The 24,284-nt window shown below is 35.9% G+C and overlaps 1 protein-coding gene across 1 annotated transcript in view; it reads left to right on the forward strand.

The window, feature by feature from the left end:
• The window catches only part of LOC142336625 (uncharacterized), a 47,643-nt gene extending 23,577 nt beyond the window's left edge, over window positions 1-24,066 (forward strand). Inside the window, exon 5 of the mRNA XM_075385535.1 lies at window positions 23,905-24,066. Coding sequence (XP_075241650.1) covers window positions 23,905-24,066 — 162 coding nt within the window. The remainder of the gene's footprint in view (window positions 1-23,904) is intronic.
• The last annotated feature ends 218 nt before the right edge of the window (window positions 24,067-24,284 follow it).

A 24,284-nucleotide genomic window follows, 5' to 3' on the forward strand; every position in this document is an offset into this window, starting at 1 on the left:
ATTGTATTTATCAATCACTTAGATTTAATTAAAAATATGACGACACTGGTTTGATCCCAACTTGCCGCGCCTCCTAAGTTGGTAGTTATTTACTTTAAGTCGACTGAATATGAACATTATATTGACTAAAGCAAGTTGGCTACCATGCTTTTTACGTCTTCAAGAGACACACAGTTTGAAGATTGCCTTTTCGACTATTCTCAAACTGAAAAGCATTTGATCAATGTTTAACTTAAAAATGTACAAAAGAACCGAAACATTTGTGTTTCTGTTATTCAAGAAAGCGGCAGAGGATTACGAGTTTGAAACGAGAATTTCTCTGACTCTAGAAGAGTTTGGAGGTTTAGTTTAAAAAAACAGAAAAAAATGCAAAGCTACAACGCAAGATTCTCAGCAGAACAACCCCAAGCAACCAAACAGAAATTTGATCACTGTAATAAAAATGCAGGAAGCAATGTTTGAACGCTCTCCCAACTACCTCAAACAACTTCAAAAGCAATTCAAGTTTGTAATTGTTGACGAGAAGCCAACCGTTACATCTTTGGATAACTCTGCTGTGTGTCCTCACTCTGAATCTGATTTTTGTCAATAACAAAATAACTTTTTTCACGCTCTGATTGAGAGTGCAATCGAAGTTGAGACCATGAAGCAAATCAAAACCTTCAAAGTTCACTTCAACTTCTTCGGGCATTTATTTTTGACACCGTCAAACCTGCAAGTTAAGGGAGATGTATTTCCAAAATTACAGCTTGCCGTTGGCTTTAATAACAAATCTGGGGAGAAAATAGATACCGCAAAATAGATACCGCAAACGAATTTCTTTACGTGGAATAGTAAATCCGTCTTTTTCGCCAGCAAAATTTCAAAATTTCCAGTTTTCGTGATCTCTCTTAAACTTGTAAGGTCATCTTCGTCCATCAGTTTGTTAGAATATGATTTTTTGACACTTGTCGCGCAGTATCAACAAAAGTTGTACTAGCTTTTTCTCCAATAAGAAAAATTTCAGTGTCGATCGGTAAAGCAGCTCAAAACTTCAGATCGATAGATATGGACCAGATTGTTCGTTCCGGATGTATAAAGCTATGGGAAGCTTGTTGGGTGCTAGTCAGATCAAATACCATTATAAAATGGTGGGGATAGTCTGATAGACTTATTCCGTGCCCATTGTCAACATTGTCTGATATTGTAATATTGGACTATCAGTCTTTCTTCATTCGTTGCGATAAACATGTGTCTGTTCCAAGTCAAGTTTTTGAAAATGAACTGGATTTTGCATGTTGTTACCCAGAAAGGCTTTGTTTGTATTGATACAAATTGAAAATCTTCGGATTGGCTCTCGTGCGAAAATATCCTCTTGCTTCCAACTATGCAGACCAGTCAAAGCCAATAAAAATGTTTTTGTCAAAATTTCAAAGTAGGGACAGGCAGCAGGGCTAGTAAGCAAGGTTTTTTCAATGGCAGACACGACCTCATCATTCAGTGTCATCTTGCGAATGCAAAAATTAGCTTCAACAATTTTCGTTTTGTAGTCTTTTGCAGCATCGTCCGAAAAGATAACAAAATCATCAATAGATCTTCTGGATGCAATAGGAACTGTTAAACCACTGGGCAGATGTTTGTCACTACCATGCAAAGTGCATTCAGCTGTTTTTATGGCCGAGTTTTTTGCATTTCAGATGCTTTTTTGCTTCTTCGTAGGAATAGCCTTGCAAGCTAACCAAGTCTTCTTTGCATCTTTGTTATGTGACAACTCAGTTTCTATGAAACTCTTGTGTGCATAAATACCTTTTGCGTTTTAGATTTTCAATCCGTTATCTGACACAGTACAGTCAGAGAAAAGTGAATGCAACACATTTTTGCAAAAGTAAGGAGTGTCAGTTCTAGTAATGTCAGCAGCAGCTGCCCCGTCAAATTTTAGATCAGCTCCCGAGGACTGAAAATTTCACAATTGATTTCCAAAAAAATTAAATCGATAAATTTGTTATGTTCACCAGTTACCTCGAACTCTAAAATGAGCCCATCAGGACTATACACAAGTCCTAATTTTTGACAAAAACTGCCATCAAAAGTCACCAATACGGCAGGTTGTTCAAAACAAAAAGATGGTTTTTGTTGCTTTTTGTGTTTATGAGCGCTTGATTGGGTGATTTTTCGCTGGTGACAAGGTCTTAGAACTCTTGGAACACTTTGCCTTCAAGTTCTTTTCCCATACATTTTATGTAGGAAGAATGAAACGTCGAACTAAGGTAAAGCGACCCACCCACATCGCACAGCTAATGCTTCAAAACCGCTGCCTCTTTGCCTGTGATTGCCAGAAAAATGTGGTAAGGATGCCGATTGGTTAGAGTAATAAAAATCCATGCTAATTTGTTTTTATTTGAATTGATGGATTAAAATGACTTTATCGGTTCCCGAACAAGGAATCAAATCCACCTTTTCTGTGCAAAACTCGATAATGATTAGATAGTGTCTAATCTAATTCGATGAGTTGGTTGCACACACTACCGTTTTTCAGACGTTGTTTTGAATCAATGACTCGAAGCAAAGGGGTTTTTGTATCACCAGCGTACCGGTAGTCAATGATATTCAAGTGCTTTCTGGACCAAAGATAGACGGCAATTTCTCCGTAGTATGCTGTATTTTCATCACTCTTCATTAGTTTGTTTGATGTTTCGCTTTTCACTTTGTATCCTATGTGTTACCATCTGGAATGCCCGAAAAATCAAGGATGCTCGGAATTTCTGTACGTGGAATAGTAACTCCGTCATTTTCCCCAGCAATATTTCATTTTTTTTTCCATTTTTCTTGATCTCTCTGAAAGAAAAGTTTGGTAGTCCAAGAGCTCTTTTGATGGTAGTTAGCATACATTCACTGAGATATAAGTTCCTGTCATGATAGACAGTTTTTCCTGTTAAATGGACGAGAGATCTCAACAATTTTCACTCATTTTTCTGAACACGGACCAACTGTAACTGTGGTTGATAAAATTTACCTTCAATTTTTTACCGCGTGCATCAATAAAAGATTTCGTTGATGGGTTGAAGTTTGGTAAGTTTTCTACTACAAAAATTTCGTTGGTGAAAGATTGTTTATATCATTTCCCGAAGGCTTCGTCCTTTCTGACAACTCTAACAAAATCTGCAAAGTAAAATTTGGCTCCCTGAGACTTGTTTGTTTGAGCGCTCAAGATGAAAAGTCCTGGAACATCATTTTTAGTGATTTTATTTGGAGCAAGTTTGGTTTTTTGGTTAACCCGCGAATTTATAGTCTTTTAAAAATTGATCCAGTTTTTCTATGTATTAGTATGCCCACTTTTCTTCAAGATACTTGTAGATAATGTTTTTTAGTGATCAAATGTTTCGCTCGGCGAATGCGACTTTTTTTCGCTGAAAGTGCTGTAGAAATGGTTGGATGAGGCAGTTTTCGTTGCATACTTTGTTTTTAAGGGCTACACGAAGGTATCTGGAAAGATAGTCGACCGCAACCAATAAAAATTTAAAACTCTGTTGTATTTTGCTATTTTGTCCACATATAAGCCAACTCAACGGTTCAAATTTTATTTATGTGTTTTACTCTTGCTTTAAGTCGAGTAACTCGTAAAAAAATTGAGCGATTTTTTGAAAAAGATGGCATGGTTTCCAAATACGACTCAACTTTACCAAATGACAAATTGCTTTGGGGTTGTAATCGCGCTGGGTTTCCAAACGCTGCAGGTCCCTTCAAACACAGTTGGTCAAACGTATTTTTCTCAGAGAAAGTAAGACTATTGCTTACTCGTCTGGTCTCGTCTTCTGCCGTCTCTTTTCTTGTGCCTTTTTCTGTCTTTTCTGTTTGGTCGGTAACTTGATAACCGTTTCCTGATTGACTTCCGTGGGCTTGCAAAATTAAAGTCTTCGTTTTCAGATGCTTCTACGATCAGTTTGGTGTCATAAGTATTTGAAACTAGATGAAGTGGAAGTTCGAGAGCTAATAATGATCTAGAACTTTTTTGAAAATCATTTTTTTTGTTGACTGCTGTGTATTATACAAAAAAAGTTGACGCTTATCAACCAAGTGATTGGTTATCAATACAAATGATGCCACCTGGATCTTCATTGGATACAGTCGACGATACTAGTATCTTCTTGAAAATGATCTTTGCTCTTTCGATTTTTTTCTCACCAACACTATCAAATCTCTCATTATTGACTGCAAAGTTGTAGTTGTGCTTTTTTTTAATGAAGTTTCAATTTCACTGTCATCACTCATGGGCTCCTTTTTTCCCTCATGATCTGTTTCAAAATTTTTGCTGGGTTCTGTCTGGTCTCCTCCATCCATCCTCGTTGTGACTTTTTTCCGATTTCTGTTTGTTTGAACGAGAGACAATTGAGTGGCTTTCTGTTTATAGACAGCGATATGATTAATTTCATTTTTTGATCGTTGTATTGACATGAACATTTCTTTGGAATTTAAATTGTTCAGTATGCATTATCACTTTTTTAGATGAAGATAACACGAGATAGCATTACCTTCAAACCGAGACGTGTTTTTAGCAAAAATCTGTCTCTCATTTATGAAACTTGTTTGTTTAGATAAAAGTTCTTATAAATGATTTTTCAAGGCGTTGTATCAATGTTTTTTGGCGTGAACGTTACCGTTGACATCATTCAGCAAATCGTCATAAATTTTGTTTTGTCGTTTTGCGCTACATTCTGAAAATAAGCTCTGTTTTTCTACAACACGACGGACCGCAAACGGCTATAAACATCGGTCAGTTATTGCAATGATTTTTTTCATAACTTTGGGTTGGAATGAGGGTATCCAACTGTACAAGAAAAAAGAGAAACCAAAGTGTAGACTCTTCACATTGAAGCTGGTGAAACAGTTAGGAGAAAAAATATTATGAAAACTATTGAAAAAATACAACTTGTGAATGAGGTGTACTTGAAATACAAAACCTCCAAGATCGTCTTCCCTGGTTATTCTCATCAAAAACTAAGTTAGTTATCGCACCGGCTGTACCTAACTGATCCTCTGATTTGCTCATTTCAATTATACTTTAAAAATTGAGTTGAATTTTGATATTTCATTATATAAATTTCCTAAATTACAAACTCTGAGTTTTGGTTATCACTGATCAAAGTAGTTGTGTAGTTCGCATTTACTCTGTCAGTTTTGTCTCTGAAAACAATTGACTCTGCGTTGTTCTTGTCAATTCGTTGTATTAATTGAGCTGGAAGGCTCTTTTTTGTCAGTGACATCAATACTGGTATGGTACTGCACGCTTCGTAATAGGTAGAGAATTTAGTTTTAAATTGTGCATTTTCTCTTTCAAAGACATGATACAATTGAAATTACTACAAAAGGGGAAAGGTACTTCTTGATAGCCTCTATTTCAGCTCCGGTTTAGACATTTCGTTTTTTCCTCATAACAGTTTGACTAAGACTATCAACTGTTTACTCTCGGACAAATGCAACTGTCAACTGATTTTCATTCGTTATACAACTGTTAACCGCTATGTTTAGATACAAGTTCACTTGAAAAAGAGAAGGTGCTGCCTTCTCGGACTGTCGATTCATTCATCAGCCACATGTAAAAAAAGTGTAGTTTTTTTCTGGCACAGTGTTTATTTCTCTGTCGGCTACGGCTGCTTAAACCTTGAAAATAACAGACTGGTCTTTCGCGGAACATTGTCGAGTTTTTAATTTTCGGACATAAAAAATCTCTAGATTGAAAACGTCTCTTTCGAAAAAATTCTGAAAGGTTTCTGTTTTTTCTGTTCCTTTCGCATAAAAAGCTGCCAAAGGGAATCGAAGTGCTATGCCATCAAAAATTTGTTGCATATATTATTATGTGTAAAATGATCGTCTCTCACTCAAAGAGACTATGTTGAATGAAGTTGTGGGTAAAAATGATACAGTATCGCAACATTTTTCCGTCGAAACAGCTAGTTCTTTGATAATCGAACCAAATTTTCTATTTTGAAAGCCTTCGAAATCAAGAACAACTGGTCGTGATTTCAACATTCTACCAAAATGAATAAATTGCTTTTAAAAATTTTTACATAACAACCTCAAAATTAAAATACTTGTCTAGACTTGAAATAATTGTCCAGATGTCCAGAAAAAATTTATTAAGACTAATCAGTCCACCATAGGGTCTCATTTTCATCGCAATGTCCAAATCAAGATCAAGATCTAAGTACTGACTTGGTTGCCAAGAACTAAAGAAACCTTTCACTGTATTGAGAAAAATCCTTTTCCAATTCATTTTAAATTTCAAGAATAGCTTTCAAATCAACCGTCGCTTGTGTTGTCATGACGCAAAAAAAAGTTTAAAAACGATACAATATTCATCTAATCCCTTTAATAAATATGCGTCTAGGATAACTCCCTATTATCCCATGTTTAAGTATCGGAGGATAGCTATTGAGACAGTATTTATTTACTACTCACCATATTGGAAGTTAGGTTATATGTGACTTGAGGGAAGAGAATAGATGCTAATTCTGCAGACAAAACAGGAAACTGACTTTTGCAGAAAATGAGTCTTTCTATTCCTGATGAAACTCTCTATGAAAATCTTTCTTTTCATGACAAAAGTGAAAAAAGTTTTAGATCCAGAATTCTATGGAATTTTGATCGACGGTTCTTCTATGCTATGCATCCCCCCAAAAAAAAGCACGTGCCATTACATAGTAAATCATCGTTAAAATAAGGCATGTGGGTCGTGGTTGCAAATAATATGCATTCGCCAAGTTAAGGGGGTTGGGTGGGTAGTAAAATTGGAAGAGATCCCGATTGACACGTGCTCATTTAGTTAGGATCTCTTCAACAACTGCACATATTTTTTCAAATAGAAACACGTTTTCATTTGTTTGAGTAATTTAAAATCTGGCACTGTATGAGGGAAGTTCTGGCATTCCAAAGTCTGGCACAGTTAATATCTGGCATTCTAAAATTTGCACGTACGTGTTTCAATACCAAATCATCCAATAAATCTCAAAGATACCCAAAAAATAATCCTCCTTGAATGGATCTACGAATAAAACTACAAGAATATTCCCATCATCAGAGCATGTTATCTTAGGAAGTTAACTGTGTGTTAAGAAACAATGATATCCACATCGGAAAACCCAAATCAGAAAAATTGTGTCCTTTTGCGAATGACAGTTAAGCTCCTTTATTAGAAACAAACAAAGGTTCGAGGTACTACCAGTTGGTTTATGTTTTGGTATACAAAGTTATATCATTTTCAAATGGAGTGAAAGCGAATTTAATTAAGCTGGAAAATGAATGTACAAGAATATGAGAATAACAAATTGAGTTTTACATTAAAGATTTACAGCAGAGATCTGATTAATAGATCAAGATTGGGATTTGGATGTGTGAGATGGAAACGGCTCTCAAATCAGCTGTACTGTTTATAGCCAATTTTAGATGAATAATAGTCAAGATGTTAGAATCATGATTTATTTTGGGTTTCTAAAGGTTTTCCAAAAATGATTTGTTTTTTAAAATTTCCTAGAAATTTTTTGCAAGGGATAACAAAAATAGTATGCAATGGCGCTTTTCAATGGATTATTTCACACTTCAGAAGTATTGATATTCTTTCAATACATACTGAGAGTATTTTACATCAAACAGTCTCACGCAAATAGTATATATCTTGATTAAACAGTTCGATTCGAGTATTGATTCTACACACTATTTCATGAACATTCATTTATATCAATCTACTTAACTAAATCAATTATTCCTTGTTTGATTAAACTGGCAACCTATCCTTCTGATATTTCTAACTTTGTTCAGAGTTTTAGTCTGAACCAAAGGATCAAAGCTTCACTTGCACTTGAGCTGATTCCGTAGAGTTTGTTCCCATCAAGGCACGTCTGAAAACATTCCTTTTTTGATACGGATAAAAATTGCTTGAGGATGTCTTCTGCCATTCCCTCAGCAGGAACGTAATTAATGAAAATTTCCCATCGTCTGCCTTGTCACGAAGGAAGAGAAATTTTGCATCAAGACGGGTTTTTGACAAAGCCTGATGCTACTCTGGTTATCCTCGCCAATTGCTATTGGATGATCTTTCAATGACAAAATCTTCCAGAATTTGTTTTAGGTACACTGTTTTCTAAACTGTGGCTGAAATGCGCCAATTATCTGCTTTCGATAAAAAAAACTCTCTTGCCTGACTCATGGCATATCAGCTGAGTGTTGTGCCACATCTGCTGAGCGTGAATTAGTAGCCCCTTGTTAATTTCCTTCCATTTACCTCCCTTGATTAGTGTACGTCAACTCATTTATAACTAGCAGTTTTGCAATGATTTAATTCATTTGTCTTGAATGTTGCGGATATCGTAATAACCACTTTACATAACGGCATTGTTTTTCTGTGTGTGCATACTTGTGTCTGGACAAATTTTTTAATGTGAAATTGATATCTGGCCTTTCATGTTTTGCCAAGAAGTAAGGAAGTGATCCAATCAGATTTCTGAGGATTCCATGATACCATACTTTGACGCACTACTGACTGAACTCTTAAGTTCAAGTCAACTGAAATTCTAGACCGTTTGCAATCATTTATTTGAAAACGCTCAAGCATTTTTCATAGGCAACGTCGTTGGTGGATTGTGAATTTGCCTTCTTGTCATCTGAATATAAGGCACAGAAACCAGTGTTTTCTCTCCCTTTCTTCTATGTTAACAGTTGCATCTAGGGCTTGCTTACCATTTGTCATCACTGCTTTTCTACTGATTACTGCCATGATGTCGTCAAATCAGACCATAATGAAAGTGTGACCAATTTGTCCGTGCTCATTCAATCAAACCTTAAATTGATTCACTTTAACCTTAAATTGATTCAAATCTTAAATTGATTCCTTTTCAGTCGATATATCAACCTTTTTTCAACCAAATTTTGCAAATTTTTGTGTTTCTTCCAGATAACCTCTTCCTCTATTCTGACAAGCCGTTTTGACAACAAACTGCTGAATCACTTGGCCGTGCTTTGCTGATTGGTGAAATAGAATCTTGAATGTCTGTACCTTAACGATAGTCTTAAAAGTTTCATATTATTCGAGTTTTGTTTGAAATTTTTTATCGCATTACGTGCTTTGTGTCTTTTTTCCTGGATCACTGAGTACCAATACTTTGTATGCTCATGTTACGGTTATTACGTCTCTCTCTCTCTCTCTCTCTCTCTCTCTCTCTCTCTCATTCTTTCTTTCTCTCTCTCTCTCTCTCTCTCTCTCTCTTTGGGTGGCCTGACTATATCCCAAGGCTTGTTGTCTTGGAGTGCGTCCATTGCCCGGTGTTACTGGTCCCAATCCTCACCTTGCTTGGTTTCACAGACTCTGGGTTTCCACAGTGTAACCGTCAGTCAAAGCAAGATTTTACTCATCCTTTATGGCAGTGGATGATCCCTGTCTCTCTCCTTCCTCTCTCTCTCTCTCTCTCTCTCTTTCTCCTTCTCTCTCTCTCTCTCTCTCTCTCTCTCTCTCTTGTCTTTGCCTGGATGAACATCATCTGGCTGCCAGTTTACCTTTTCAATTGACCCCCTTCTAGTAGATCTCTGTGTTGTCAGATTTTGTGCCCACATCAGATTCCTTGATGATCACATCTTGAATTTCTCTCACCTTGATTGATTTAGGTATGTACACGATTTATCCGATGTCATTCTCAGTATAACCCAGAATATTCCTACCTCTGCCTTGGGCTCAATTTTGCTGACTTCTTTCTCTTTTCCTTGTTACGAATGTGCAACGATAAATAAACAATTTTTTAATCAAAAGCTTGGCCCTCTTTTTGTAGCTTGCAATAGCCCTGCAGGTGGTTTTCTTCTCCTGATACAAAATTATCAGCTAATCTTTTCCGCTGTGTTTTTTTTTGGTATGACCTCTCAGGTCTTAGGTCTCACAACAATGAGAAGAAACTTTGCCCTAAGCAAATTCATATGCACAAACATCGTGCACTGATTTGTGAAGAAAACACAAAATCGGAACCCTGAAACCGATATCCTACCCTGAAAAATGTCCCACATCTGTAAAAATCTCTCCAGTTTCTCCTCTGTTTGGGTTTCTGCCACTCCTGCAGCTGGATTTCTTGTGATATTAGCCAATTTTTACGCTTTTCTTATATCGTAGAGATCGTCCACTTGTCTCTTGTGAACTCTAGACCACATCGGCTCAATTTAGACAAACAATCGTCTGTGCTATCAGGAACCCATCTTGAACTCTTGAATGCAGTGGGTTAAGTAAAATAAACTAATTTTTCGAGTTACTTTTACGTGGTCTCCTTTCAGGGTTTCACGCAGGAGTTTTTTTAAACTGAAACTATGTCTTTTGAGGCCGATAGGAGCTTTTAAGAATAGTAAACTTTTTATGAATTTACCAATTTTATAAAAAAAAACTATATTAATATTTTTAGGGTATTTTAAGGCCGATAGGATTTTTTTAAGAATGGTACACATTATATGAATTTATCAATTTTATTTAAAAAATATATATTAATATTTGAATTAGATTACAAAAACTGTACACAATAAAAAAGAGGGCACACACATAATATCCTTGAGTTCTGATTGGAATTCCTCTTAATTAAACGTATGCTGATCCTCACACAGCCTCTGCCCACCACTCTTGAAGCCTCAGTAATGGGATTTCTGACCACTAAGCATGGGCATAAAGTCCAAGAAAGCATTGATGTTTGTCGATATGTGGTCTGTGCAACCAGTGTCCACTAGAATGCCGGATGTCTTCCAATCGTTATGAGCTGTCCAGTATACCTTTTTTGGTGCAATCAATGTCGAACCCATCGGCGCTGACTCATGTTTACTTCCATATCTATGTCTCCTGCATTCTCTTCAAAATCTTTTAAGCAGTGAATAAAAAGACGCCGGCTTTTGGGTTCGTCTTTTATTTGTAATAATAATAGGATCATTGAAAATCAAACCAAATTTGAGTTAACGGCAAGCTCTTCAGAACTCAAGCAAGAGCGTAGTTAATTTGAGGTGAAAAAATAAAGCTTCCAATAAGAAATAAGCTTGCAAAAAAGAGAAGTGATCAGAAAATTATATATATTTGTATTGAGGAAAGATCGTCAAGTTCTAACGAAACGGGAGCGTGCCATATAGACAGAAACAAACGCTACAAAGAATCAATAGAACGTAAAACCTGGAAAACAAACTTTGGCTCAGTGAAAATTTAAGGCGTTTTCAGTTTCCAAAATGTTAGACGGATTCAGCAATAGACCTCCAGTTTCTAACGCAGGGAGTGAAGCCGGGATTATACCAATGATGAAAGCAAAGCTTCCGAAATCAAAAATTCGCATTTAATTATCTTTAAAGCCGAATGACAAAAAGATGAAGTGTACGTGAAAGATCATTTCGAGCTGGGGTTATAACATTTAATCAATCTATTAGAGCCAAAAACAGAATAGTTAAACCATGTTCTTTTTATGACAAAACTAAATCGGCAGAAAACAATTGGCAAATTGATACAATCGAAACAGCCTCATTTTCAAATGCAGTCATTAAATCTGTTAGAATACTATCTGTAAAAAAGAAGAAATATCAGTCAATATTAGGGCAAATTCAATCAATCATGCAAATTTTTGCCGTGTTGAAAACTGGCTTCAATCTTACATCTCAGTAACTCCATACTTACGATTAACCAGGCACATTGAGGCAACCAAACGGATGAAACGTCCGTTATCACAGTTTTACTATTTTATTTTTTTTGCTGGTCTCAGTAAAAAAAGAAGATTGAATTAGCCCATGAAAATAATGATTATGATTAAATCTGAGAGGAGTGTATTATAAAAGACAAATAAGAAATCATTATAGTGTACTCAAACAATTTAGCACCTTCATTTGAGTTGAGGAAATTGATGTGAAAGTTTACCGTACGATACTATACGAGGATTTTTAATACAAAACCAGAGAAAAAATGTAGCTTTCTATTTACAGATGAAGTATTTTCATCTCTTCAGAACCTTTTTTGTTGAAGGAATGTAGATAATTGTGAACGCTGCAAGCTCTGTGAAATAGCATGTCTTGAAAAAACGTGATGCAATTTTAGTTTTGAAGAAAAACTTATGCGATAGAGGAATTTTTGCTAAATATCTTTGTCCAGATTGTCAGTTGACGATACAAATGATGTATCATCCGCGTATTGTGCAAACGTAACAATAATTGAGAAGATAATTGATTTCTCATTATAAAAGGGCCGTCCAAAAATGGCCCTTGCAATAAGCCGAGATCAACATGAATCCGAACGAATACCAACATTCCTTTGAATTCTGCTCATGAGGTCGTTTTTTAAAGGTTTGATAGCCTTATCGCCAAATCTTAATTTATATCAATTTGTTGATCAAAACCTGAAGAATAAATTTGAAAGCATTCGAAGTTCACGCAAAGATGTTGCATAATATTTGTTGTCTGCTTTACTTCTTATCTCCTCGGCACAAAAAACAAGCGCATCTTTTTTCGATATTTTGCATTGAAATCCAAATCGAGTTTCCGAATGGAATTTTTTGTTGTGTAAATAAACGTCTAACTTACAACAAAGGACGCCATCAAAGACGTTTGCTAAAACACACGTTACAGATTTCGGCCAATAAGAGACTTCCTTGTCATTCTTGTTAGAAAGTTGACTGACATGGCATCTTTTCAGATCCTCTGGGAACAATTAATTTGCAATAAAGAAAACCGTCATTATACGTCCAATTTGTTAAGAGGGACAGGACAGCTCATGGTTCATTTCAATTAAGATTCTTTTATCATTTGAAAGGGACATAACGAAACGTCATTTCTTCTTCTCGCCAATTGTATCTATTAAACACTTGAGTTTCAATGAGCCGTAGAAATTACCAAGCCCCGAGGTAGCTGAGGAAATTCGGTTGAAATATCGTCAAAAATCAGTTCGATTAACCTTTCAAGCATACAAAACGAGCGAACCTTTCCGTTTGTGCCCCTCAGTATACTATGAACACCCCAATTATAGACCACAACTCTTTACTTAATAAATCATTATATAAAAATATTGCACGTGTGGGCGTTGCAAATAGTATGCACCCACTTATCTGGGGGGGGGGGGGGGCAAATGGAAAAGATCCAAAAGGAGTTTGGTCTTCGTTCAAAGTTTGTGTTCTATATTTGGTGTTCCATAAATAATTAAAGTGCATAGTGTCATGATGCAATTAAGTGGAACAATTTTCGCTATGTCTACTCACGAATCGTTGATGAATTTGTTCATGTCTAGAACAATTACACTTTTTTGCGTTCATCCAAAAATTCATCAATTGTTGGTTGAATAATTCCGATGTTTGTTTTGGATTTTATTATGCCGCATGTCCTTCAAAGGTCTTATCGTAACAAAAACTTATAAATCGGGTACAAAATTTTGCCTGCAATTATTGACTACCGTTTAAAAATTATCAAAAAAAATCATCAACCGTTTGTTCAAAAAACAGTTCTAATGTTCTTAAACTACAATTGCGCTAATATTGCGCTTTTTGTTATTTTCAATATTTTTCATTCCTCCAACGTTGTTGATCCCCTATGGGAGTGGACTGTACATTCTTAGTTTATCAATACAGTATTCAACTAATTTTTAAGACCGCCCTGTTGGCGTTGTACCTTTGAACTTTTGTCTGTCAGATTCGTTTCATTAACACCCTTCCTCGATTGACAAATGGTGCCATTAAACCCTGGCACTTGCGACACAGTTAACAAAACCGATCTTCGCGTCCAATTCATTTTCTGCAGGAATTATTGGTCCTTTCGAACAGTTAACAGATCATCGCTTGCTACCCACTCAAGTCCCAAGACTTTAGGTTAGTCTTCGATTTCTATGTGTAATTACACTGTTTCAACATATTTTTTTCGAAATTAGAAAACCATATCGTGAGGTTGAAGCCTCCTGTTGCTAGCAATGATTTCAGTTCATGCATTACTTCAGACGCTTGTTCAGTTGTGTGAACCAAGAGAAGCATATCATCCACATGAAAATTATCCGTCACTACTTGCGATGCAATAGGTTTTTCTATTCTAAACAGTTTTGCTGCAGGTCATAGTTTGCAAAAGTTGACTCAGCTCCAAAAAAATGCCGGTTGTACTGGTACGGCACCAGTTTACCGTCTTTATCTGTCCGCAGAAACCTGAGGTAGCGTCTTTTTTCAGGCACTTGAATTTGCAAAAAATTTCTTCAAAATCTGCAGTTAGCGCAGCACGGTTTTCTCGAAATCTGAACAAGATTCCAATCAGATTTTGCAAACGATCTTTCATGAAAATGTCGCTCAGGGGGTATTCTTGAAACCATTTCGCAGCATTGCAAACTACTCTTACTTTCTCTGGTTTTATGTGGTTTACAACTTGAGGACGAGGCAGATACCAAACATTATGACGTGCAAGCTCACCCTTCTGAAACAAATAGTTGTAACCTATTGCTTAAATCCTTTTCTATTGAATCACTGTACTTCAATTTTAAAGACTCTTTTTTCGCTAATTTTTTTTCGAGCGATCGTAATTGTACGAGGGCTGAAGAAATATTAATCAAATTTCTGTTCTCTTCCCGTAAAAAGCATTTGAACTTTGAAACGCGCTATTAACTTTAACGTTGTTTTCTCTTGTATTTCAAGAGACTTTTTATCTTCACGTGTTCTGCCGTGTACTTGAAATGATGTGCCGTAGGATTCAATTTCCACCACCTTCTCAAAATTTCTGTAAGCTCTTAATTCTCTTGGCTATCGTTGCTCAGGAAACTGCTCTCTGTCTTTTCACTATTTGGCAGTGGACAACTTAGCGTACAGCCAGGTGGAACTTTTACTGCCCATGCAGAATTATTTCCACAATATTTTGTACTCTAAAGGTCTTATTAGGAACTAAGCATCTTGACCAAGACTCACTTTTTTTATCTTTCAAGTGGATTCTTCTCAGTCTTATGCACGATAAATGAAGACAGCGTTCACTTAGCTCAATAACATTGTAAACCGATGTTCCCACTACACGATATTTATAACTACTGGTTATTTTTTTTTATCGTGTCGCTAATTTGATTGCCGGCCCAATTTTGACCAGTACCTTCAAACAGTCGATTGATTTCGTTCCGTAAATTCCAGTCACTGATATCGACGTATTTCGTCCTTCAATGTATAGAGATTGTATCAATTCTTCGTCTATCCAAGTTTAAGAGAAAGCGGTCTCGCAAACAGCTTTAGTTTCGACAAAACTCCAGTCTTCAGCTTTGAAAAAGACCTTTGACTGACCAAGTTGTCTCATTTGCAATGTTGGTTTCACTTGTTTGATCTGGTGACTGGATTACCTCGTATGTCACAGTCGGTCTGTTGTGTAACATGCGGTTGTGATTTCCTTCACATCCGTCTATTCCGCGTTTGAGCTTAGATTTGCAATCTCTGGCGCGATGCTTTCCCGTCAGGCACTTGAAACAGAGGTTAGCTTGTTTCACTGCTTCTGACCCATTCGTGATAGAGAGTTTTTTTGAATTTTCACACTTTCAAAGTGGATGATCTCCGTCATCGAGAGGGCGTCACTGAAATCTTGTCTCTCTATCGTTAGTAAAAGTGGAGTTTTATGGTTGATCTCTACTTGATCTGACGCTATTTTGTTTTCCTCTATACGAACTCTCTGGAAACTGCTTTGTTGCTGCAGTTTTCATTCGCTCTTGAACTTAAGTTTTTTTTCTAGCCATTTGTTCAATTCAATCAGATTTGGCAGCTTCGACCTATGCGACGCGGTTTCAATGTGTGCCGGTATTGTGCCGTTTTGTATCTGCTGGTAGTTTATTAACTATCATATCTAGATTACTTGATGAAAATGAATCGCTGCTGAAACTGAATTGTTGCAGAACGTTTGCAAAGTTTCCGACTGTGTCAACACAAAAAAAAACAAAACTCGCACTATCTTTTTGCCGTAATTGTGGGTGATTTTGAAATTTACACAATTGCGATCCTATTATTAAGTGCGATTGACCGAAATTGCGCTCAAGCGTTTTCCAAGGCGTGTCGTACATAACGCCCGAATAACCCATACCATTCAGTGCCTTTTTCGTCAGCCAAGTTAACAGCTTTTGTAAATGCGTCATTTTTTGTCGTCTCATATAGTACTACGATCGACTGACGACAGAAACATGCCACTCCCTTCTGGCAAATCGAGGGGATCTCCTTATATCCTTTTAGATTAAAATTTGGTAAAATGCAATTAACTGCGGAATCTACAGTGTACATATCAGTCTCATTAAAGCCGTGTTTTGGACCTGATTGCGAAGTATCGGAAATCCAAAATTTACTATACTGGCCTCGGTTTGAGCTCACCGTTACCGGAAAGTGTCTGACTGGAGCACTGCCAAAAACACCGGCTCTCCAAGACTTGCCTTGTGACATCAGTGACCTAAATCAGCTGTTACTGTATTTCCGCTGAGGTGAGCCTGCAATATCTTTTGCAATTTCTTGATTGTATGCTTGATTATGCTTTCTGCTTTTTAATAAGTTTTCTGCTTTCGCCCAAATAGTCTTCATCGTCACTGACGCTGATATTGCCCAGGAAGTCTCCACAATCTGGCGGCAAGCAAGTTTTTCCGAATTTTCAGGATAAATGTCGTCCTCTTCGTCGATGTCAATGTCGAGTTTCAACCTTTCGATTGTTTTCTGCTCCTCGAGTTGTCTCAATTGCTCGTCAGTCTCTCGAGTTCATTTTTCCTGTTCAATTTTCAATTTCTGCATCTGATATTCAAGCATCAGTTGCACTTGCTTTTTTTTCAGCTCGCGTTTGTTTTTTGTGTTTCAAAGCTTCTTCCGTTGAAACATGGTCCAAAAAATCTTTCGACTTTGGCTGATTGGTTTGTATCTCAGTTGAGCTGGTGTTCTGAATTGTCTCAGTATTTTGTTCTGTTTCCTCCTGGGCTCCATTTACTGATGAAACGAATGAAGCTGTTGCTTTTTTGTCAAAGCTCACTGATTTTGCCGTCTCCGTTGACTTCTTCTGGTCCCACAATGCCAGAAGTTCTTTTCTTTTTAGTCACAAATGTCTTTGTTTCTCCTGCAGATCTGCCTTGTGCTTTGATGAGACGTCTTTGCTGTAATATTTCATCTCTTCAACTATTCTCTCGTCGAGGGCAAGATATTTGTCAAGATTGGTTTTGATGCTCGCTGCTCTACTTTGTTTAGAGGCAAGTTGTCCTCTGAGTTCTTCTCTTCTTATTTGAAGATCACTAAGTTTTTTCTCTACTTCCTCGCCAATCTGATAATGATATTCCACATCTTCCTCCATTTTGAAATCAGTTGACTGATGAGATATACCACCACTACGGACTCCAGAGGGACTTTGTTGCTTTCTTCGAAACATTTTCGAGGTTGTCCGGGCCGGCGGATCGAGTGTTTGAGCCTATCTTAAGTTATCAATATAATATTCAACTAAGTTTTAAGGCCGTCTGTTCGCGTTGTCAATTTCTCTCTCAAAGTAGAAAAGATAGAAAGGACTGTATTATGAGACGGTTAAATTGTTGTCTAATTGTCCAAAACTATTTTTAAATGCATAAAATACAAAGTTAAACAAAGCGTGCGTAATTTTTAAAGGGATATATGTTAACTAAATATCAATGAAAGTGAAAACAAATCATATTTATAAATGTTAAATAGACTTCAGAGCTTTTTTTGTAAGGTTCAATAGAGTCTTCTTTTAAGTTAACTGCATTTTCGTTTTTCTTAATCAAATACAAGCTTTCGTACAGGAAACACTATTACTTGAATAAATTTAAAACTAGCAATTATGTGAGGAAAGTTTGCGTAAAATGACCAAATATTATTGAAACAGATCAAATAGCACTTTACTATCATAAAATTGAGTACACAATTAATATACAAGTACAATAAAGTAATATGAAACAATTAGAAAATCTTCACTTTTTCAGCTATGTCCAAATTGGGGCTAAAATATACGGTTTTTTGACAATAATTCAGAAACTAAAAAAGATATCAAAACCAAATTTTAGGAGTCGATAGATATTTGTGAGATAAACATTGTGAGTGGAAAAGAGGGTTCTATCTCAAAGAAGTGAAGTAGGGCTACCTTTTAAATTCTATAAGCAATCGTGATACAGGGGGAAAATTTTCAAATGAATATAGCTCTCACACTGATGATTCAAATTTGATCAAACTTGGCAGTGACTAGCACTATTCTGCAATATAGCATATGAAAAAAGAATGAACTAAATCGTAAATATATTTTTTGAGATTCAAATGTCCGACCGCAACACTGTGCAACCAGTTCGGAATTGTGTTGTGCGTCTCAAATTTACCAAAGATACCGCTTCAATTATTGTTCATCAAATTTTATATTTAAAAGAATCTTCTTTTTCATTTTAAACACCGTATAAATTCATTCCGACATTCATGAAAGCAGATTCAGTTAACAGCTCTTAATTGTTAAAGTTTCTATTGTAATATTTCAATGTTTATTTCAACGTGCATCTACCTCTACTGCGAATAGATCGTTCGTGGGTATGATAAATTCCACTCAGATAATTTGGTGTCAGCCTATGATAAATTGGAATGTTTTTTACACAGTATTCAACTCGGCATCTGAAGCTGCCGTGCATTTTACAAATTAATTGTCTTCATGTCTAGAACAGAATGAAAAAAAATTCAGCCAACTGCAGAAATTTTTCGTTGAGTGCCAACGACTTGTAGCTTCAACAAAATAACAAAGCACCTGCTCTTTTTTTCGTTGACTGATGTATAATTGAGAGGACGTTTCAAGATACAAAGACAATGATTAGTGTTGTAGTGAGCACTTTTAATCTGTCTTCATTATAAGTAAGTTTTTTTGTATACCAGAACAGTCAGATCCTAATATTTTTAGACTAAATTCAGTTCTAAAATAATAGAAGAGTAAAATTGGGAGCTAAGTTTATTTCTTAGGATATTAATCCAAAGTCCCCAAAATCACAACCGCCTTACATCTTTCAAGTCATTATGTTTGTTATTCCCGGTTCAAAAAAATTTAGTTTTCAAAAACATCGAAAACAAATAAATAGTTCATACTCTCTATTTGTGGCAGCATGCAAGTTAAGAGCGACCATATTAGTTCATCGGATCTTAAGCAACTTTTTGCTTTACTAACTTTTAGTCCGACCCCTTTGACTTTTTGGCCTCAAAACGGGGTAACCAGGTAACGCCCGAATGTCTCTTAGAGCCCTACTGCTTACTAGTTTCTAAGTATCTAATTCATCGAAACTGTTTTGGAGACATTTTTTATAATGCGAGGGAAAGTTATCAGCTCTTTCCGAACCTAACCCACAATTTCAACCCCTGCTTTCCACATTCCCCACCCTGTGAACATCATCCCCCCTCCGTCATCCTAACGGTTTCTATTGTATAACAAATCAGTTGAAATTACATAAAAAGAAATCAACTTAGCCATTTGATCGTAAAAACAATTTCTTTTATGTTGAGAGAAACTGAAAACACGGAAGATGTCACAGCAACTTCATTCAAACACATTTCGATCCATTTCAGGCTTCTCCAGCTAACTCATGGTCCCAAAAATTTCATCTCAAAACAGTTGATGGTTTTTTGTTCGGTCAATAATTTCAACGTAGAGAATTGTTATTTGTATAAATGGGAAGCCCTTCAAGAGTACAGTTTTAAAATTAAAAGATTTTAATTGAATTGCGTTTGATTTGCATTTTATGTAGTTTGAACTTTTGTGAACATTGATGTAAATTGGGCTGATTTTGTTAAATGGTAGCGCTACTTTTGTCCAATTTAAGAATTTTTTTTGCAAATTTGTTATTTCAGATTACGCATTATGATAAGATTTGAAAACAAAATCCTTGCGTTTAACAGACGCGCATCAATAGAAAATTAGTTTTCGTCTCTCCGCGTATTTTTTTTTACTTCGCCGCTGTTTTTTAAACATTTTCTAGTTGGTTTTCTAATCAGGAAAACCTTAACCTATCTAATGTTGAGCTGATGCCTATTGGCTGTTTTAGTTTTTAAATTTTTTTCAATATGTTTAAAATAGCTCTGTATTTTTCTGATTTCTGTAAATTTGTGGCTTGGTATTTTAAATTATGACCCAAAACCAGCAGAGTTCCATAACCATATGGAAAAGGCCATGGAGGGAAAACCTCCTCGGGTTTTATGTAGACGAACCGAGCTCGTGCTTTTCTCAATCCAAAAATTTGAAAACAAAAGATGAGACCAAAATACTAAGTACTGAAAACAGCAAAAACACAAAATGTACCTCGAGAAAATGCATACCAAATATCTTGTCAGTTCTTTTTAAATGCAATTTAGGAAATAGCTACTTGTTATCGATGTTGTTCTTTTTGGATCAAATATCTGCTTTGTCACTAAAGTATACTTTTCATCGAATCGGAAAAGATACAGCAGGCCATAATGTGAAATGATTCTATTCATTAAGACGTTTGTTTTTATCGTTAGCACGCTGATAAAAAAATCCTACTCAGATAAATCCTACTCAGAAAGAACAGTGTTAGAGCAGAGGGAAAAAGCAGCGCTCAATTAACCGAATAGTAGCGACTCACAAGAGCCAGTAGTGAGTGTTTTTCATGCTGGTGGCAAGGATGCTTGCTATAAAATAAACGTCTGAATGAATAGAACCATTTCACACTGTCGCTTGCTGTAGCTTCTCCGCTTTAAAAAAGGTATACTTTAGTCACAAATCAGATAATTGATCCAAAAAAAACAACCTTGACAACAAATAACTTTTTCCTACCATGCAATTAAAATGAACTGACAGGATATCTGGTATTCTTTTTTCGATATACTCCATGGGTTTGTCTGCTTTAAAAACTTGCTATTTTTGTCTCATAAACATCTTTTTTGTTGACAAAAACTGAAAGCAAGGAAGATGTCAAAGTACGTTCATTCAAACATATTTCGATCCATTTCAGGCTTCTTCAGCTAATTCATGATCCCAAAAAATCATCTCAAAAAAGTTGATGGTTTTTTGCTCGGTGAATAATTTCAACGTAGACAGTTTTGAGTTGTATAAATGGGCAGCCCTTCAAGAAAACAGTTGTAAAATTCAAATATTTTTAATTGAATTGCGTTTGTTTTGCACTTATTGTAGTTTGAACTTTTGTGAACATTGATGTAATTTGACCTGATTTCGTTAAACGGTAGCGTTACTTTTTTTCCCAATTTAGATTTTTCTGCGCCAATTTGTTATTTTAGATTAAACCTTAGGGTAGGATTTGAAAAAAATCCTTGGGTTTGACAGACGCGCATCGATTGAAAAGCTAATTTTACCTCTTCGCGTATTTTTACTACTTGGCCATTATTTTTTAAAGAATGTTTTCAAATTTTTGTTTTTAGTTCATATCAAATTCAGGCGAGTCAATTTTCATATCAATGCTCTTTTAATGACAGATCTTATGTACGTTCAAACGAAACCCATTGAAAATATAATTTGTTTTCAAGGAAACACTCATTTATGGAAATTGCATAAAAAATTTTTGCATTTTTTGGCACTTTTAGTAGTACTTGACTTAATCTCATTAAACAATCTCATTGGTTTTCTAATCAGGACTATCTGAACCTACCCAATGCTTTGAGTTGATGCCTAATGGCCTTTATATCTTTGTATTCTTTCAATTTTTTTAAACACTCCTTTTTCTAATCTGATTTCTATCAATTTGTGACCCAGAACTCTGAATTCTGAATTTATCCCTTTTTCTTCTAGGAGAACAGAAAGTGATGTGTTGAATAGTTTACAGTTTTGAATATTCGTTTTATGACTTTAAAAAAGTTTTTTAAAAAGAAAACATCAGATTATATATATTCGTTTGTATATGTCGCTCTTTTTTTGAGGAAAGACCGCATTATTAGAAGAATTATGAGCCCACTTTTTTGCTCGAAAACTTACTAAATATGTCTAAAATTTTGGATAAAGAGCGTATGGATCTAATAGTTTTCTCGCAGTTTTTTTAAACGTTGTAGTTGCCAACAATTTTTCTCCTGTTGTAGCTGCATGACTTGTTCTGATCAATGCCTGGTCTCATTGGTCTTTTTTGGCATAATAATGACTGTAATTGAGGTTTTGATTTCAATGCTATCTATTTTTAATACTTTGGTTAAAAACACTTGTAAAAAAAATTTGGTTAAATTTGGTAATTTTTCTTGAAGTCTTGTCAAGTTATTAGAAATATATCCGACTTAAGTTCTTAAGTGGGTGGAATTGCTCTCAAACAACCAGCGGTTGGTTGGTTTCGGTAGAAGCTAACTGGCGATTAGGGACGCCAGCATTGGTGAGTGGTCAACGATGAGGGTGCGGGAAGGGTTGGGAGGGCTGGATGAATGAGTTTCAATTGGGCTGCTGGTTGAGGATGGACCGGAAGTGTTGAGGCAGGGGTTTAGTGTGTGTGTGTGTGTGTGTTTGTGTGTGTGTGTGTGTGTGTGTGTGTGTGTGGGTGTGTGTGTGTGTGTGTGTGTGGGTGTGTGTGTGTGCGTGTGTGTGTGTGTGTGTGTGTGGAGAGAGGTCTTTGAGACTAAGGGAAGTGGGTCAATTTTTAAAGCTAAAGAACCGCTCTTGACACCATGAATTTAAATTCAAAAACACTTTTAGTTGATCGCATACTTAGATAATGGTAACGCGTAAGGCTCTAAGAAAGCTGTTCAGCTACCTAATGCCCCACGAGCGATAGCTGTCTATCCTGTTTGTTAAAGGCTTAACGACAAATAGGTCAGAGGAAAATATGTCAAGCAAAAAACAAATGCATAAAGAGACCACAGGACTAATATAATTGCTACAAAATCTGTTTGAGAATAATTGAGAATGAAAGATCGAATTGGCTTTGAATCAATCAAACTTTAAAAGATTTTAGTGGATGGATAGCTTATGTTTTAGCTACTTCAATTTTTCTCTGTTAATTTGTTTAACTCATGGTTTTTGCCGGCATTTGTTGTTCATTTTGCAGTCGTAAGCTGTATTCTGATTATTTCATCTGATTAATTTGTAACTTAGTCTCATCAATGAAAGGTCCCCTTTTAATTCTTGTAAAGCAAAAATTAAGCTCTTTCATGTTTTAACTGATGATTTCTTACTTGAACCATTTCCTTTAATGGTACTCACCACGTTTTAGGGGAACATTTGTGAGTTTTCGATTTTGAAGCTTATTTGTGATTCGTTTTTGTCTTTTGACAGAGTGCCTTTATTTTCAGTTTTAATTGATGTCGAATTGAGACTCGTGTGGAAATATTTAGTCTGTTCAGTCAATAAGTAATGATCTTCATGGGTTCAGTAAATCGTGATATCCAAAGTTGATTATTTTTTTTGGTTTAGCCTCTACTTTATTTTAATTTCTTAGTCTTATGACGTAATCTCTTCAATAAGAGGTCTCAGTGGCTTTCTCTAGGTTAAAATCCAATGGTTATTCTGATTTTTCAATTATTTGTTTTTAAATTCAATGGATTTTTGAACTTTGCCCCGTTTTGCCAGTAAACCACAAGTAAGTTGTTGTGCAGCAGATTTTATCTGATGGTTTTTGACTTTAGTAATGACTCTTTATAAAGATACTTTTTTGCCGTAATTAATGTTTTTTTTGTTGTTCGTTTTAGTTCGTAGCCTTTTTAATGGTATATGTTTCATGCGGCAATGCATTGTTTAATTCATTTATTACTTTCAGTTTTTAGCATTTTTTAAAGTCAAACACCAATTATTTTCGAAAAGTAAGTGAATTATTAAAGGTTTGATATCTCCTGTTCTTTCGGTGGACAATTAAAACAGAAACATGGATGAGCAGGGTCGCAACATTATGTGCAAGCGCACATTACGGAGCCCCTTGCTCATATTTTTGCCAGCAATATTATTTGAGGTTAAAATTTCGATAAAAGATTAGCACTTATTGAGGAACAAGGTTAGAAAAGTATGTTTTTGTGACAGGGTCGACTTCTGTATGACAACTGTCTGCTGAATTTGGGAGTTGACAGCTTCCGATTCGCAACCCATAGTGGAGATGAGGTCTACCCCATTATTCCACAGTTCAACGGTAAAAAGCTTTTGCTTGAGCTCATAGAACACAGGGTATATATATGTAGTGGATAAAACAGGGATACCAACCACCAGTAAAATTTGACCCTTTCTCCTAACGCTAATCGCGCATGTCGAACCGGGCCAATTTTTACTGCTTGTTGCTATTCTTGTTTTATCCTCTACTACCTATTCACTGTAAGTCTAGCATTAAATTATGAAATGGCTCAATTCTAGAGAATAATAATAAGCTCGTTTGCAAATTCACTTATGTACATCACAAAATATTATTT

This window comes from Convolutriloba macropyga, chromosome 3, assembly GCF_964194025.1.
Source record: "Convolutriloba macropyga chromosome 3, txConMacr16.3, whole genome shotgun sequence".
Lineage (NCBI taxonomy): Eukaryota > Metazoa > Xenacoelomorpha > Acoela > Convolutidae > Convolutriloba > Convolutriloba macropyga.